The 16,757-nt window shown below is 46.1% G+C and overlaps 1 protein-coding gene across 1 annotated transcript; it reads right to left on the bottom strand.

Annotated features, from left to right (window-relative positions):
* Positions 1-6,457: 6,457 nt before the first annotated feature.
* Positions 6,458-9,374, bottom strand: LOC123154034 (sucrose:sucrose 1-fructosyltransferase). Its single transcript, XM_044572844.1, has 4 exons — positions 8,865-9,374; positions 8,630-8,638; positions 7,643-8,487; positions 6,458-7,273 (listed from the first exon to the last, which is right to left on the bottom strand). Exons 1-4 carry the CDS (start codon positions 9,268-9,270, stop codon positions 6,590-6,592), a joined length of 1,944 nt encoding a protein of 647 aa, XP_044428779.1. The 5' UTR covers positions 9,271-9,374; the 3' UTR covers positions 6,458-6,589.
* Positions 9,375-16,757: the final 7,383 nt, after the last annotated feature.

The raw sequence follows: 16,757 nt of genomic DNA on the forward strand, positions 1-16,757 counted from the left end.
AATGTTGTAATAACATGCCAAGTTTCTTCGCTAATTAGAGGTTCAACCCCATAATATGCATTAATAAAGCCATTGAGCTGAACTCTGTCTCGGATAACTGCCTTAAGCATCATATATGTAGAGTTCCATCTAACAGGCATGTCTGAATTATACTTATGAGGAACGCACCCTATAGCAAGGCAATATCTCTTATAGTTTGTAATTCGTTGAGTTGAATGCGAAAAATAAGATATTGCAATGCGTATGACTTCAACATGTGGTTCACATAAATGTAACGCACTTTTAGCAATACGATTAATGATATGGCAAGCACAATGTTGATGCATTAAAAAGGATGCAACATATATGGAGAATATAGGAGTCAGAGTATTCATTGCACTCGTGTTTGCTGAAGCATTATCCAAAGTTATTGAGAAAACCTTGTCGGCAAGATTAAGATCATTCACAACTTTGAGTACAGCTTCAGCAATGTTTGGACCACTATGTGCTACATCAATTAATTCAAATCCTATGACTCTTTTTTGTAGATGCCAATGTTCATTAACATAATGAGTTACCACACTAATATAGTCTTGCTTTGCTCGACCAGTCCAGATATCAGATGTTAACGACACTAAAAAAGTGCACGTAGAAAATTCTTCTTTTATTTTCTCTTTACCAATTTTGTATAGCTTTTTTAATATCCCTACTTGTAGTTTGTCTAGAAACTGGTCTATAATTAGGATTATGACAAGTTTGAATATATTCTACGAAACCATCAGATTCACCAAAACCTAGTGGTAAATCATTAGAAGCAATAAGACGGCATAGACCTTCTCGCTGAACATTAGCATCGTAGGTGAAATTGCGTACCGTACCGTCAGGATTGAAGGAGAGCTGCGTTTGCACAGCTGCCGAGCCCGACGCGCTCTTTTCATCCGCCTTGGTGTGGCTTTCCACATGCCTCTTTAGGTGGCCGGTTCCTCCCTTGGCTTCTCCAGTATACTCCTTCTTGCACCTTTTGCACCTTGCAACCACCCTCCGGACACCGTCCACCATGGGGATTTCTTCATCGAATGATTCCCACACCACGGAGGTTCTACGACGACCTCTTTGCTTTACACCAATGGTGGTGGAGGAACCCGTCCCACTACTCGAATTGGTGTGACCATCGGCTTCGGCACTAGGATCGGTATGGGGTTCGAGAGTGTGATGATCGGTATAGGCATGTTGCTCGGGTGGGGGCATGGTATAGGCATGTTGCTCGGGTGGGGGCATGGTACTGTGATCGGTGCTACTAGGGTAGAGACTATACTCCATATCCCCAAGACCGAAATCGGAGAGTGGGAAGCTAGTATTGTCATGGTCATCCATGTTTGAGTGTGAGAAATATGTGGGCTGGGCAGCCCTATTTATAGCAAAAAATTGGTCATTTTTCGGACAAATTTGACCCTCTAACGATCAAATTTTTGAATATATGAATTTTCTTAAATAATTACCCAAACCCTATCCTAAACCGCTCTAAATCCACCCTAACCTCCCCCTAAACCCCTCCCAACGGTCGCCTTGCCTGGGTGTCGAGCCGAGCGAACCCCCCGCTCCCCATCGATCAAGGACTGGGCGTCTGGGCCCCGCTGCCCGCTGTGACGCTACCCCCCTGACGCCTGGTGCCCCCGCTGTCCTCATGACCCAGGCGCGTCGGCAGTCGGCCCGACAGGATTCCTCCCCCGCTCCCCAACGATTGAGGCGGGCCAATCGGGTCGTGCCGCCGTGCTGCGTGTCGTGCCGTGCCACGGGCCGGCCCGCTAGTATTCGTGTCGTGCCGTGCTGGCACGCGGGCTGAGGGTGGCGGCCCAGGCACGGCCCAGTGCGTGCCTCGTGCCTGGCACGACACGATTAGCCCGTGCCGGGCCTGGACCGTCGCGTGCTGTGCTGCCGGGCCGGCCCGAAAAAATCGGCCCGTTTGGCCAGATATAGTCTTGCTTCTCTTTTTTTACTGTTCATCGTACAGACTATGACATGCATGTCTCTCGCATTATCTCTCCTCTCCCATCTCCAAATCCATCACTTTATTTCTCTTTTCACAATTTAGATAGTTCATATCTTAATAATAATTGAAGGGGCGTGCTACGGGTCCACTGGATGATCTTTTTAAAAGACCGGCCGAATGGCACCTTCACCATTGCAACACGGGTCTTATTGCAGAAATTTTGCAATAGAGGTCCAGTTGTGGAATTTTTTTGCAAGAAAGGTCCTGTTGTAGATTTTTTTTTCACAACAGAAATCTCGTTGCAGACTTTTTTTGCAACAAAGGTATTGTTACAATTTTTTTGCAAGAGAGCTCTTGTTGTAGAATTTTTTTTGCAACAAAGAGCTTGTTGCATGAAAACACCCAACAAGAGAATCAGAGAGAGGGCCGTGGGTGGAGAGAGAGAGGTGAGTAAGGAGAGAGAGAGGAGGGAAGGAGAAATGGGCTCGCAAGAGAGTGCTATGGGAGATCATCCGGGGGACAGAAGGGAAGGAGAGAGGAGGAGGGAAGGAGAAAGGGGGCCGGTGGCGGCGTCCTCCGGCGGGGCGGAGATCGTGCGCGCATATGTTGCTTGGCTGAGTGGCGGCGGCTCTAGATGAGAGTGTGGGGGGGGGGGGGGGGGTAGCGGGGAAAAGTGAAGATTGGCTGCTATTGAGAAACAAGTGATTGGCTGCTGAGAAAGAAGAGCGACGAGACAAATTTTCTGAAGACGAACCTTTGAAGAGATAAGGTTCAGCAACGATGTGTGACTCATGGGACAAGCAGTAATCAGCCGGCTGACGGGAAGCTTTTCCCATAATTGAAGGAAACGAAGTACAGGCATCCAACAAAACATAATGTAGAACGAGATGGTTCACAGGCCGCTATAAATACCGGCACCAAAGCTTACACTCCAATCTGGTAGGCTGTCAGGTATTTCTAAATATGGAGAACTATTCGACCTTACAAATTAAGCAAGAAGATACTTGCATACTAGCATAGATCTAAATATCATTTGCTCGTGATGATGTCACGCGCTGACTTGAGACAAAGGGTCACAGTATCCAAGGGTATTTCTGGACCTTTCCTCTTGAGACCCTCATAGATCCTCGCAGCCTCACCATGGATATTATTGTAGTCAATAGGAAGTGATTGCAGGAAAGCCTGGACCTCCGCTTTGCTCTCGGCAGACGTTGGCTTGAAAAGAGCCTGCAATAACACACGCAAAATCAGAAGTCGTCAAGTTTCAAGGATATGGAGGAATCTACAGCGTCGGCTGTGCCATGGAAGCCTAGTAGATCCGGGAACAAAGCCAGACGCCGCTTTAGGGAGAGGGCGAGAACAAAGGGAAATTGCTCTACATACATACGACGATTTGATCCAAATGTAGGAGTGAGAGAGAGAGAAAGTAGTACCGTTGATGTCTCTGCTAAGCGATAGCCAAGCCTCCTCACCACCTGCACCAGCTGCGCCGCCATTGTCTTCCCCAACACGATTCGCTTCCTCTCCTTCGATCGGTTGTTGCCTTGTTGGGGATCGCTTTGGCTAGCATTGTACGCGTGCGGTTCTTTTTTTTTTATGGTTTTGTATGTATATACATGCTTGCAGGAGGAGGCACATTTTCTGTTCTCTATACTACTTTCGGCCTTACGGGACGAGATGGACTCCTCTCTCCAGTCACCGCTTTAGGGAGAGAGCGAGAACAAAGGGAAATTGCTCTACATACATACGATGATTTGATCCAAATGTAGGAGTGAGAGAGAGAGAAAGTAATACCGTTGATGTCCCTGCTAAGCGATAGCCAAGCCTCCTCACCACCTGCACCAGCTGCGCCACCATTGTCTTCCCCAACACGATTCGTTTCCTCTCCTTCGATCGGTTGTTGCCTTGTTGGGGATCGCTTTGCCTAGCATTGTATGCGTGCGGTTCTTTTTTTTTTATGGTTTTGTATGTATATACATGCTTGCATGAGGAGGCACGTTTTCTGTTCTCTATACTACTTTCGGCCTTACGGGACGAGATGGACTCCTCTCTCCAGTCCAGTCCAGTACCAGCCTAATAGAGCACCCAGCAATCAAATTGTTTTATTTATACCTCTATATCTGTATCTATACCTCTGTATCTATATCTATATCTACATTTATATCTATATCTATCTATATCTATATTTATATCTATCTATCTATCTATCTATCTATCTTTATTTTTTTCTATTAATAAAGGGGCTATTGCTTCTTACTACCGCAATTTCATCCGTCCGTATTATTTTTGTATCCAAGGTGGTATTAATTTCAACCCGCAGTTCATCCATAGAGCAAATCCGCAATCCTCGTGATAAAAGACAAAAACGGTTCGTACTGGTACTGAGCTTTCAAGGATCACCCCGCAATCCTCGTGATAAAAGACAAAAACTGTTCGTACTGGTACTGGGCTTTCAAGGATCACCAAAAAATATTGGGCCTGCTCCTAGGATTCCAAGGATCACCGAAAAATAATTGCCTGGGTTGGACATCGAACTCATGACCTTTGTTCCCCACGATAAGACTACAACCAGCTAACCTAGCTTTTGTTGGACATTGATAACTATCACACGTGTGGGTGTTAAGAAATCTGTCCACACGTTCTGTGTGGTGCTTAAGAGGACCAGCCCACACGTCTGTCTGTGGGCAAAACAATTAGCACCCACACGCCTCTTTTTTTCCCTCCCGATCCCTCTTACACGCGTGTGTGTGGGCGAAATAGATAACGCCCACATGCCCGGTACGTCAGGCCTCGTACCTCGTGGTCCCGCACGTCCCACGTGACACTTTACCGCGCGCCCCGCAGTTGCCATGGGCCAGATCCTCGTCCATGTTCGTTTAAGTGCAGTTGCCATGTCGCTGAACTACGGTTGCCATGTCGGACAACTACAGTTGCCATGTTTGCTCAACTGCAGTTGCCATCTCAGGTCAAAGTTCCAGATTACCATTTTTTGGACAACTACGGCTGTTGCCATGTGTGGTCTGGTCTACTGCAGTTGCCATGATTTCAAAACTTTAGGAGTTGCCACCTACTAACACTAGGCAGTTGTCATATAACGCTACAAAAAAAAAGGCATGACAGAAAACATGTTCGGGTAAAAGAGAGTTGCCATGTGCTCAGGGCAGTTGCCATTTAAAAAGAAAGAGTTGCCATCTGCTTACGTGCACGCTAGGGCAGTTTGCCATGTACCATGCAAAACATATGGCAACTGACATGTTCGGGTAAAAAAAAAGAGTTGCCATCTTCTTGCAATAATAGTAGGGCAGTTGCCATGTACACTGCAAAACGCATGAAAACTGGCAGCTTAGGTGTGGGAGAGGAGGCGGGTGTGTGGGCGAGATGGTAAACGCCCACACACCAGCCCTTGTGCGTGACTGAAAAACTGGTGTGTGGGCGAACTGCTAAACGCCTACACACCGGCTCCTCTGTGTGGTAAAAAGGATGTGTGAACGACCTCTCTCACACACCACACACACGAGTTGTCCTACGTGGCATACAAAATCAGCTAATTCATGCCAAGATTCGTATAGAAGTCTGAACGGTGATGAAGGCGTGTGGACGAGTTGGCAAACGCCCACACGTGTGGGCGTTAACATTTTCGCTTTTATTTGTGTTGGTATGAACGATTCATTTAACAATTGAATAGTCCCACACCGTTCCTTTCCAACAAATCCTACTGCTTTATATACGTCTGTAAGTTGTCTGGAAAATCAAGGAGCAATCAAGGAGCCGCCTCAAGTAGTACTAAGAAATGCAGGGTGAGGGTGGACGCTGTGATGGTATGGTGGGAAACCAACGACTTTATCTGCCTGAGAAAGATTGAGGAAGGAAGGACATGCTTAGACTAGTCATAGTGGGAGTAACTTAGCTGCTAACATAGTACATTTTGAGAAATTTTTGCTTATATGGCATGTAGTTAATGAGAAGTGGTAACATAATATATTACTGTAACATAGCCATTCCCAAAATAAAATGAGTCTACAAGTCATTAAATAAAGCCATATATAACACTACTAGTATGTTACTTTACACTATAAAGATAGTAATTTAGACTAATGTCATATATATGACACTAATATAAGTTACACTCCATTATGACCAGCCTTATGGGAAACGAAGGAATTTAATACCGTCCAATTAAAGCAAGGACAGCCGTATGCAATGCTGCAAAGCTAGACCATTGTTGTTGCCCTAAGGCGGACCGCATGCTACAAAGCTCGACCACCATTGTTGTAAAGTCGGATGCCACTATTGCAACAAACTTCTTCTTCGGAGTCAATCACAGCTTACACCTAGCGTCACCTGTGTCGTGGGTACAACTGCATATAATTTAGATGCAACAGTAGAAGTTTTGGTGGATATATCAATTTTTCTCCCGTCGCAAAGCACGGACATATGTGCTAGTTTTTTTAAAGACAGTCTTTTATTTCATGATGATGGACATGCATGAAAAATAATCAAATCTGCTGCATAAAGGTTTCAGACGGTAATACTGAGAACAATTTCATGTATGTCTGGTATAATACTGATTAACCAGATCAATCTGAAAGAACCAGAACATATTGGACATCAACATGAATCTCATGCATCACGGTATGCTTGTATTGGTGCTGAGGCCATCTCGTGCACCACGAGCTTCTCGACGGTAACGGCGGACCCGGTGGCGTTGTTGAAAACGCACACCCTACCAGCCGCATGGATGGCCTCCATAGGGTACACGCGCGATGTCACCGTCATCCTCCCACCCATCACAAAGCTCTCCACAATCGAATGATCCACAAGCACCCTTGCGGATAAAGCCTCTCCATGGAGCACGGGCATGGTGCTTCCCACCACGCGCTTCAGCAGTTCCTTGGCTCGCGATGACCCTGACTCATCATGGCAGAACTGGGTCCGGAGGCCCCCATCAAGACCCTTGTAAATGTAGAAGTACACTGCCAGTTGTTCGCTGCCGCTGTTGGTGGCATGGATGAGAAGACCAAAGGGGCCGAGCGCGCCTCGTTCGGTGGCACCACCACTTGTACTACAGTTGTAGCTGACATCGGCCTCGTTGAGGGCGGCGATGGCTGAAGCGTTGAGGCGAAAGGATGCCTCGATATCGAGTTGAGAAACTTGGCGGAGAGGGAGGGTTATGACAGAGCTAGACTCGACGGTGATGCCGCTGAAGTTGGTGGTGTTGTAGCGGAGGGTGTCGATCTCCTCCACCGGCCATTGGAGGATGTTCGTCCGGGTTTTCTCGTCTAGCACTACTTTCCTTGGAATCCCCTGCAGGCTCATCATACACGGTTCATTAGTTTGTTTATTAATAATATAAGTCCCACAACTATGAATGCACATTGACATCGAGAACTAATCATATGATTCTTGTTTAACTAATAAAGGCTTGACATGTACTGTAACAGCAGACATGGAAGAAGGAAAATGTCCTTAATTATTTTGTGTGGTTAGCAAAGCACAAAATAAATTAAGATCTTGGAAGATGTAAATGACATTTGATCGACATGTGTTGATCTATTGAATGAAACATGTATGCACTGACATACTCAATTCTCAAGACGAGATGCATGATACAATAACATAATGATAGATGGTAAACACAATGTAAAACAATAATTTCGATGAACAATAACATACCTGGAGGCTTGCCCATCCCTTGGCTATGTCGGTGTTGGGTGAGTCGGTCTCGCCAACAAACCCCCAGCTCACACGCCGCTGCTTGACCGGATCATAGAAGGATGTAGAGGCATAAAACTTACCCCAATCGACCCTCATGCCGATACCCACATCAGCTTCCGGGTCCAACGGCGTCCACCTGTTGGCCTCTGCATCAAACCTCCCCAACGCGTAGTAGTCATGCCACTCATCGTTCACGCTCGCCTTCATCACATGTATCACCTCCTCTGATGAGTCGCTGCCACCGCTAATGGGGTAGAGGTCGATGCACTCCCACATGCCGGTGCCCTCGACACGGTGGACCGGGTCCGGGATGAGCTCGTACTTGATGAAGTCTTTCGTCTTGTACATGAGGGCAATACCGGCATGACCATGGTCATCCTTGGACCCTATGATGGTGCGCCATGTGTTGTCGGACTTATCAAACCATGCGGCCATGGGGTCGCGGAAGTCCCTGTCGCCAATGCCAGGGGGCGGGAAGATGACGGGGTTGGCAGGGTGCTTGGTCCAGGTACGGAGGAGGGGGTCTGCAGGGTCTGCAGGGAAGGCGAGGCACTGAACCTGGGCAAAGGTGTCACTGTTGCCCGTGTAAAGCAAGATGACCGTGCCATTGGGGAGCATGGTGGCGGATCCCGTCAAGACGCCGTTGATGTCGTACCATTGGTCGGGCACCATGGCGACGGGGAGATGGCGCCAGTGGACCAGGTCCGACGACACGGCGTGGCCCCAGGCGATCTTGTTCCAGACGACGCCTTTGGGATTGTACTGGTAGAAGAAGTGATACAGTCCACGGTAATACATGGGAGCTGCACATTATTGAGTTCCACGTAAGCAACATGCATGCATGCATACATACATACATACATACATACATACATACATACATACATACATACATACAAACAGACAGCTGGTACAGCAGCAAGTGATGAAGTAGTACGTACTAACCATTGGGATCTGCATGCATGCATGCATGTCGTGGAGTAGGTAGCCACGTCAGTCCGCCAGCAAGCAAAAGACAGTCAGTTTGTGTTTTCCAGGAAGCAAGCAAGCAAACAAACAAAAACAGAGCGAAAGTGTGAAAGATACTAGATCAAACCATGTAATGCAAACATGAAGGCAAAAATAAGATCTGGATCTGAAAAATCAGTCAGTGGAATGATGGAATCGACTGCATATATACCGTTCATGAAGTTCCCATCCGGCTGGAAATGGTAACCGCTGCGCTGCCACTGCAGCATCTCCTTGCTCCACAGGAACCGGTCGGCATCGGCGCCGGCGGCGGCCTTGATGTCCTGCTCCGCTTGGGCCTCCCCGGGAGTCTTCTTCGACAGAACGGCCGCTTTCTCGTCGGTGGCTGCCCGGAGACGGGCTACCGGGTCAGCCACGTCGTCGAGATTGTCGCCCACGTTGAGGAGCGCATGGGTGACGACTAGCACCACCACGGCCACGGCGCCCAGCACGGCGGCGCACTCGCGCCACCTGGTGCCGCCGCCGCCGCCGCCGCCGCCCCGCTGGTGCTGCTGCAGCGCGTGCCCAGACATGACCGGCGGCGTGTCGGGGACAGCGCTAGCGCCGCGTGACTTCATCGCCACGGCCGATGCTTCGGAACTGGAAAGGGACTTTCTTTATCGGCTCGTCCAGCGGTCCCGAGGAGGAGCCATGTATGTATGTAGAGCCCCGCGGCCACGAGTGCCGTATCACGTGTTCCTTCTATCCTCAAGAGGAAACGTTACTACTACTTCCATCCCAAGTGGTTCGTCCATCGCGAGGTTGTCTTGGATCTTGGCAAAGTATGTTAGGCAGGACCGAATTGCAATCTATTATGGTGATTTCGGGTCCTTTCTATAAAATATTAGGAGCGAGTTGCAATTTCTAGTTTTGTTGGGTCCTTTTGTAAGATATATTTTCATACTTATTTGTTGGATTTTGGGTCAGGACCCTACTCGTGCTGAAAACGGTTTGTGTGTGGGGGGGTAGGGGGGGGGGAGCGGTTGAGGGGAGAAAATAGAGTTATGAAGATGATGCGTGCACCATAGAAGAAAACAAGATAGTGTACTAGCCTCGCCGCTCAAAACTAATGAGTGGTTCCAATCTCATTGATCACAACATCCAACACACCAACTAAAGAGTACAACAAATCCAGTAGGTGTGAACATGAGACAACCAAGTTATTAACATGTTATGTGCACTACATAGAAGAAAACAAGATAGAGTACCAGCCTCGCCGCTCAAGACTAGTGAGTGGTTCCAACAACATCCAACACTCCCATTGAAGAGTACAACAAAGTCTAAGGATGCAAACAAAGTAGATAGATAGATAGATAGAGAGATAGAGATATAGAGAGAGTGAGAGTAATATGATAGGCTCGCCATCTAGGATGCATGAGTGGTTCCAGCCTCGCGAACCATGGAGTAAAGTTCTTGGAAATGAGACTTCACAATAGACGCCAGCCACGAGAGCCACTGATATATAGTGTAACATAATTTATAGACTAGCCATGTCATGGCATGAACTGGCGACAACGCTTATACACATATAGACAAAAACTAACTTAAAAAATTATTATGTGTGCACTATACAACAAATGGAAACACCAGATGGCACCGCCCTCACTAGCCAGGGCGCAAGGGTGATAGTATTGAAATTTCCACTTCTATTGGGTCTTTCGAGACCCTTCCACTGTTTAGAAAAGTACTGGAGGGGGGATACCGGGTGGGGGGAGGTAGAGACTAGCCTCGCCGCTCAAGACTATAAAGTATTTCTAGCCTCATTGACTGCAACATCCAACCTCTTGTTAATGAGTACAACAGTGCCGACATGTGCAAACAATGTACAAGCGGTGCATGAGAGAGAGAGAGAGAGAGAATAATATGATAGGCTCACCCTCCAGGATGCATGAGTGGCTCCAGCCTTTTGGACCATGGAGTAAAGTTTTAGGTAATGAGACTTCACAATAGACGCCAACCCATGAGAGCCACTGATATAGTGCAACATAATTTATAGACTAGGCATGTCATGATATGGGCTAGCCACAACTCTTATACACACATAGCACAAACTAACTTATGAAACATATTATGTGTGCACTATAGAAAGGAAAACAATAGATAGCACCATCCTTAGGCCAGGACTCATGAATGATACTATTGGAATTTCCAGCTCTATTGGGTCCTTTTGTAAAATATACAATTATGCTTATCTAATGGATTTTGGGTCTTTCAAGACCCTTCCACTAGTACATGACCCCCTCCCCCCCCATTAGCACCGATCAGATGTGCCATCTAGCAGCTTCCAATCCGAACGCTGCAAGTAACCTATTAGCAGCCATCTCAGAGTAGCAGCGTTCCCTCTGGACGTTGCTACTATGTCCCATGTATCAGCGTTCAGTTTGAACGCTGCTAGCAAGCACCACCTCAGCAGCGTTTCCATCTGACATGCTGCCAAATTATTCAACTCTAGTAGCGCTCCCTACGGCGGCCGAATGTTGTTAAGATGATGCACATGTTATCTGATTGATTAGCGGGTACTATTCAACAAAGTTCCTTTTGTTTGAAATTAAATGGTGTTATTGGGCCTTATTTAAAGGGAAAAGGCCTAAAACAGGGACCTCTCCCCTCCAATTTTGTTTTACTTAGTGGCGGATGTGTTTTCTCTAGAATTCTTGCTAAATCTTCTTGTGCTGACATTATCTCTGAGGCACTTTCTAATATCATACTAGATGGTGTCATCAACCTTTAGTTTGTTGAAGACACTATCTTTTTCCTAGATCTTTCTTGTGATAATGCTAGAAACATTAAATTTTTACTCCCTTGTTTTAACTAGCTTTGTGGTATGGATATTTACTATAATTAAAGTCATTTTCCCAGAGTTCGGGTTGCAGAGGAAGTTTCTAAAATGTTATCTCAAATCTTTTTCTTGCTAGAAAAGTTATTTTCCTCTTATGTATTTTGAGTGCCTTTACACTATGCTAAACTTAAAGGAGAATACATCCAAACTATTATTGATAAACTCATTTGAAGAATTTGTGGATGGAGGGGTAAACTGTTCAGTAATGAGGCCAAACTTGTTTTTACTAAGAACAGGCATCAAGTATTTTCATGTATTTGATGCTCATCATTAGGTTCCCTAAATGGGCTATTAATGCCATTACTACCAGATGGCTCACTTTCTTTGGGGAAACATTGATGATAATCATATATACCACTCGAAGAACTTGGCATTGTTGTCTAGGAGAAAAATCGTTTCGGTGATTGGGTGTTCCAATTTGAGAGAAATTAATTTTTCTTTATTATCTTCTTGGGCCAAAAGAATTTTTTTGTAGAAATAGAACTAGAAGATCCTTGTGGATCATAAATATAGCACTTTTAATCCCAACATTGTTTGGTCCAAACAAGGTGTTGGTTCTCAATTTGGAAGGATTTTACATGGGCTTTTGTTGTTGTTAGACCTTTTTATAAGTGAGTTCTTGGTAATGGAAATGCCATTAGTTTTTCGCATGACCTTTGGGTTGGTGATAGTACTTTGAAAACTCAGTTTTGGAAAATTTTCGAGATCTATCAAAAACATAATGTTGGGAAATGTAGTAGAAAACATATTTTGTCCTACGAATCAGACTCCTGAGATCAGTATGAAGATGCAGGTTAGATTGGATCTGGTCTTTACCAACAAGAGTGCAACAAAAGATATGCTAGTGTAGATCGTTCATGTAGATTCCCACAGTTAGGATCTATGACCTCACAACCGTGGGAATTTCCCCCCTTTAAAAAATATGGAAAACGTGATATCTCTGTCGATATCAACGCATAAGGAATTTACAGTTCAGCATAACTTCACCGTCCAAAGCTAATATATGCTGGAGAACAGAAGATAAGGTGGAGTAGCCATTGGAAGGTGGAGCAATTTCCACGGAGAGAGAGAGAGAGGGGCAGCCCTTGCATCACATTGGTTGCAATTTAGGGGCTGCCCCCTCACATATATATAGGAGTGTTGGAGGTAGGGCTGCATTGGAGGACGAGGCACCTCCTCCTAGGGCCGGCGAACCAAGAGGTGGGCGCCCCACCAAAGCTTAGCCTCCCAAGTGGCTTTGCCCCCAAGCAAAAAGGGGTCGCGCACTATTTGGGCCTTTTAGGCCCATGTGGCCGCACCCCCCCCCCCTCTTGGGATTGCCAAGTTGGCAACCCCACGACACCATATATATTTTTCTCAGATGTTCCAGAACACTTTGAAACCCTCCTTGATCTACCGGTGATTTTTCAGGATCCAAGGACTTTCCCGGTTTTTCGAAACTTCTCTGGTTTTCTCCGAAACATTTTTGGCTCTTCACCAAAATATTAACAAACTAGTGAACCTTAAGCATGTGACCCCGCAAGTTTCGTGAAGTGCAGAAATGACCCAGAACTCCTTCGGTCAATGATCAATAGCGAAACCTTAGACATCCATGTTGACCCCTACATTTACAAATTATTCATCATGTGAACCTTAGTTTCTCATACAAAATTCCTTTGCTTCGTGATACTTTACAAAACTCGACGCGAGATGTATCGGTATCCATGTGAAGTACTCCCTCCGTTCCAAATTACTCGTCGCAGAAATGGATGTATCTAGAACTAAAATACATCTAGATACATCCATTTTTGTGACGAGTAATTCGGAACGGAGGAGTAACTCTTGATCATTAAACCGAGTTATCCTCGTTACCAATTTTGTTTTCTTTTCTCGTTTAGGTATTCCGGCATCCCCGTGATCATATCATGGTGTGTATGGACACGCGATGATGGATACTATTGTGGTATTTGCATGGTGGTAGATGCCATGGTATTGCTAAGAGAGATGAGAGCAAGGCTACGGTGTAGATCCGGGATGGTATTGGACAACAACACACTGTGATATACCCAGGTTCAGGGCCCTCGTGTGGAGGTAACACTCCTATTCCTGCAAGGATCTCGATGTTGAACAGATGGTGTACAAGATTGCTCCTGGAACTGTATCAGAGGAGGAAGAAGAGGACTCTAGGCTCAGCTCTCTCCCTCGTGTGTGTGTGTGTGTGTGTGTGTTTGTGTGTGTGTGTGTGTGTGAATGAATGATCAGCTGGGCCCCCCGTGAAGGCTCCATGGATCACCTTATAAGCACGATGCCCAACAAACAAAAGAGTGAGGGAGAGAGTAAAAAGGGGGTCCATGGGACCTGGTTGACTGCTTCGTCTTGTCCCGCGAGGTCACGTAGTGGGTGGCACTATTTATCAATAGTGCCCGACTGTAGCGGTATGGCTGTCTAGACAGTCTGTCGGCCATATTGTCTTCTACTTGTGTCCGATGGGACGCCTCATGTTGACTTTGCACAGCTGCTGCAAGTAGAGAGGAGGCAGCCGACCACCATGGCAAAGGGGAGCTGGCCACCATGGCTAGCTTGGGTGCAACCGATCACCATGCACTAGTAGAAAACCGGCCATTAGCACCGGTTCGTAAGGCCCTTTAGTGCCGGTTTCGGAACCGGCACTAACATTTCGGCACTAAAGGCCCCCCCTTTAGTACCGGTTCAGCACGAACCGGTGCTAAACGGCAACCACGTGGCACGAGCCAGCTCCGGGGGCCGGGAGCCCTTTAGTACCGGTTGGTAACACCAACCGGTACTAAAATGTTTGGGGGGATTTTTGGTTTTATGATTTCTTTTTCATTTAATTTTGTGTTTTCCATTTTAATTCTTTTTCGTTTGCTGGTATTTTACGGTACTACACATTGTACACGTTATGCATATATATATATAAATAGAATTTCTAGTAGAACCAATCATATATATATATATCATCAATGTCTCACAAACCACCATATTAATTTACACATACACACATGTATAGCTATATACAATTTCTCCTACATATGCATGTTGCCTTCGGAGCCAGTGGCTTTAGCCTAATTGGTGCCTTCGGAGCACACGATGACAATTGGAAGTGGTTCATGACATGTTCGATGGAGGCGGTAGCGGGTAATAGTATTCTCCCTTCGGATTTATGACCTGGTCGAGCAAAAATCCCGCTATTTCCTCTTGAAGTGCTTCTACGTGCTCCGTTTCTAGGAGCTTGTCCCGCACCTCTTTGAACTGTTAAGAAGGAGATCAATATGCATGTGTATTAGTTGTGTGACTAGATATCGATAATGGTGTAAAAATTATGAATAGTGTTCTGACAAGCGTACCCATTCCTGTCTTTGAGATCTGCTCCTTTCGGACGCCATCATGCGAATGTTCTCGCAAACGCAGTATGCACACAGATTAGTCCCCTGCGCCTGCTTCAGGGCCTTTATTACAAGAATGGAATTTAATTTGATCAGATAATAATTAATCAAGCATGATAATTAAAAAGATGGCAGCTAGCTAGCTAGCTAGTACTACTTAATTACTTACCTTGGATCGAAACCATTTCACTTGTGGTTTCCATTCGCCTTCCGTGACGCTGATGAACCTTGCCCAAGCCCTGCCCGCCGACAAAGAAAATGAATAAAGGGGTTATTAAATAGTTCATATCATGAAATGACGAACTAAATAGGCCGAGATATATAGTTAGTAATGATTGAAATTACCTGTTGACTATCCCATACAAGATGTTGTAGTCACTATTTGCTTTGAGTAGCGAGTCCAGTATTTCAACTGTTCCGGCGTCAACTTTAATGATACACAAGATCCAGCGAAATCTGCATGCACACACGTTTGCATGTCTTAATTAAGCGGGCATATGTAAGCAAAAACATGTAGCTAGCTAGTAGGCAAAAACAGAGAATTTGTAGTACAAGAAAGTGTGACTCACTCGAAGTTGTAAGGAAGTAGTATATCTTCATTGTATTTGAGGCGCTTCAAGAACTCTAGCATGCTGTCCTCTACCTGCTTTTCATAATACTTGCTCATTTTCCATGTGTATTGATTAACGGTGTTTGGGTCAATGAACCCAATGCCATAGCGTCCACCTTTTCTCATTTCATACATCTTCATCCTGCATAATACCACAAAAAAGAATATAGTGAGGATAATTACAGGTAATGATTGATCAAAAGGATCACTACAGCTAGCTTGAGACTTAAATTACAGAAAAAAAATCACTTACAGACAATAGCAACCGTCGATAGATTTGTCGAGTGCGTCTTGATTGTATAACTGAAACAGTTCAGAATACTCAACAGCCACAGCATTCTCATGGTAGTAATCATCCTTCTTGACGTACACCATGAGGGACTCTCGATTGGATCTCTTGGTAATGTCCATGTACCATTGATGCAATTCATACATTCTCGTTGGGAGCTTCTTGACATCTTCTGGCTTGATCAAAGGTTGGCCCTGGACATATTTTCATTTTATTTCCTCCTCTGTAATCACAGGCATGTCCTCGATCTCGAGGAGTTGTCCAACAGTGATCTTGAGTTCTTCAGCCTGCATTATATGCTCCTGGGTTATTACCACATCGCCCACCTCGGGAACGTAAACTGTTTGGCCACAATAATATTGGGCGCGCGTACTGTCACGTGTTGTCGGCACAACAAGTGGGGGGGGGGGGGTCGATTGCGCCGCCTGTTCTCCCAGCTGGGCAACGGTTTTCCCGCATTTTTCGATAGCTGCTTGTTGTTTGCTCAAGCTCGAGCTCGCCTCCTTCTGTAGACGTTGTCGATGTAACTTCCTGATGTGGCGCTCATAGTCTGTGTCAACAGGCTTAGGAGCTGGTGGTTGAGCCATACGAATGAAGTGGTCAACTACTTCCACAGGCACTTTCTCCCTTGGCGGCGGTGGCGGCTTTGGTCCAAAATGGGCGTCGACTTCTGCCCGCACTATGGCATCGGTTTGCTCCTCGGTCCTGTCGTAAGCCCTCACAGGAAGAGGAGTAGTGAGGTTTGGACCATATTTATATCGCTTGCCTCCGCCTGTACTTCCTGTACTATGACCTCGACTGGTACCGCTATGCACCATAGCTGCGGGGTGTCTCTTCTGCGATTGCTGAGGCGGCGGAGACGACTGACGGGGCTGAGTTGGACGAGGAGGAGTGGCCTGAAGCTGTGCCGGACTTGGAGGAGGAGTGGACGTCTGACGCTGTGT

This window comes from Triticum aestivum, chromosome 7A (genome assembly GCF_018294505.1).
Source record: "Triticum aestivum cultivar Chinese Spring chromosome 7A, IWGSC CS RefSeq v2.1, whole genome shotgun sequence".
NCBI lineage: Eukaryota > Viridiplantae > Streptophyta > Magnoliopsida > Poales > Poaceae > Triticum > Triticum aestivum.

Excerpts from the sequence above, each read along its gene's own strand:
- LOC123154034 (XM_044572844.1), bottom strand. The coding sequence starts at position 9,270 with ATGAAGTCACGCGGCGCTAGCGCTGTCCCCGACACGCCGCCGGTCATG. Across the intron at positions 7,274-7,642 it reads AGGGATGGGCAAGCCTCCAG|GGGATTCCAAGGAAAGTAGT; the intron begins GTATGTTATTGT and ends ATGAGCCTGCAG.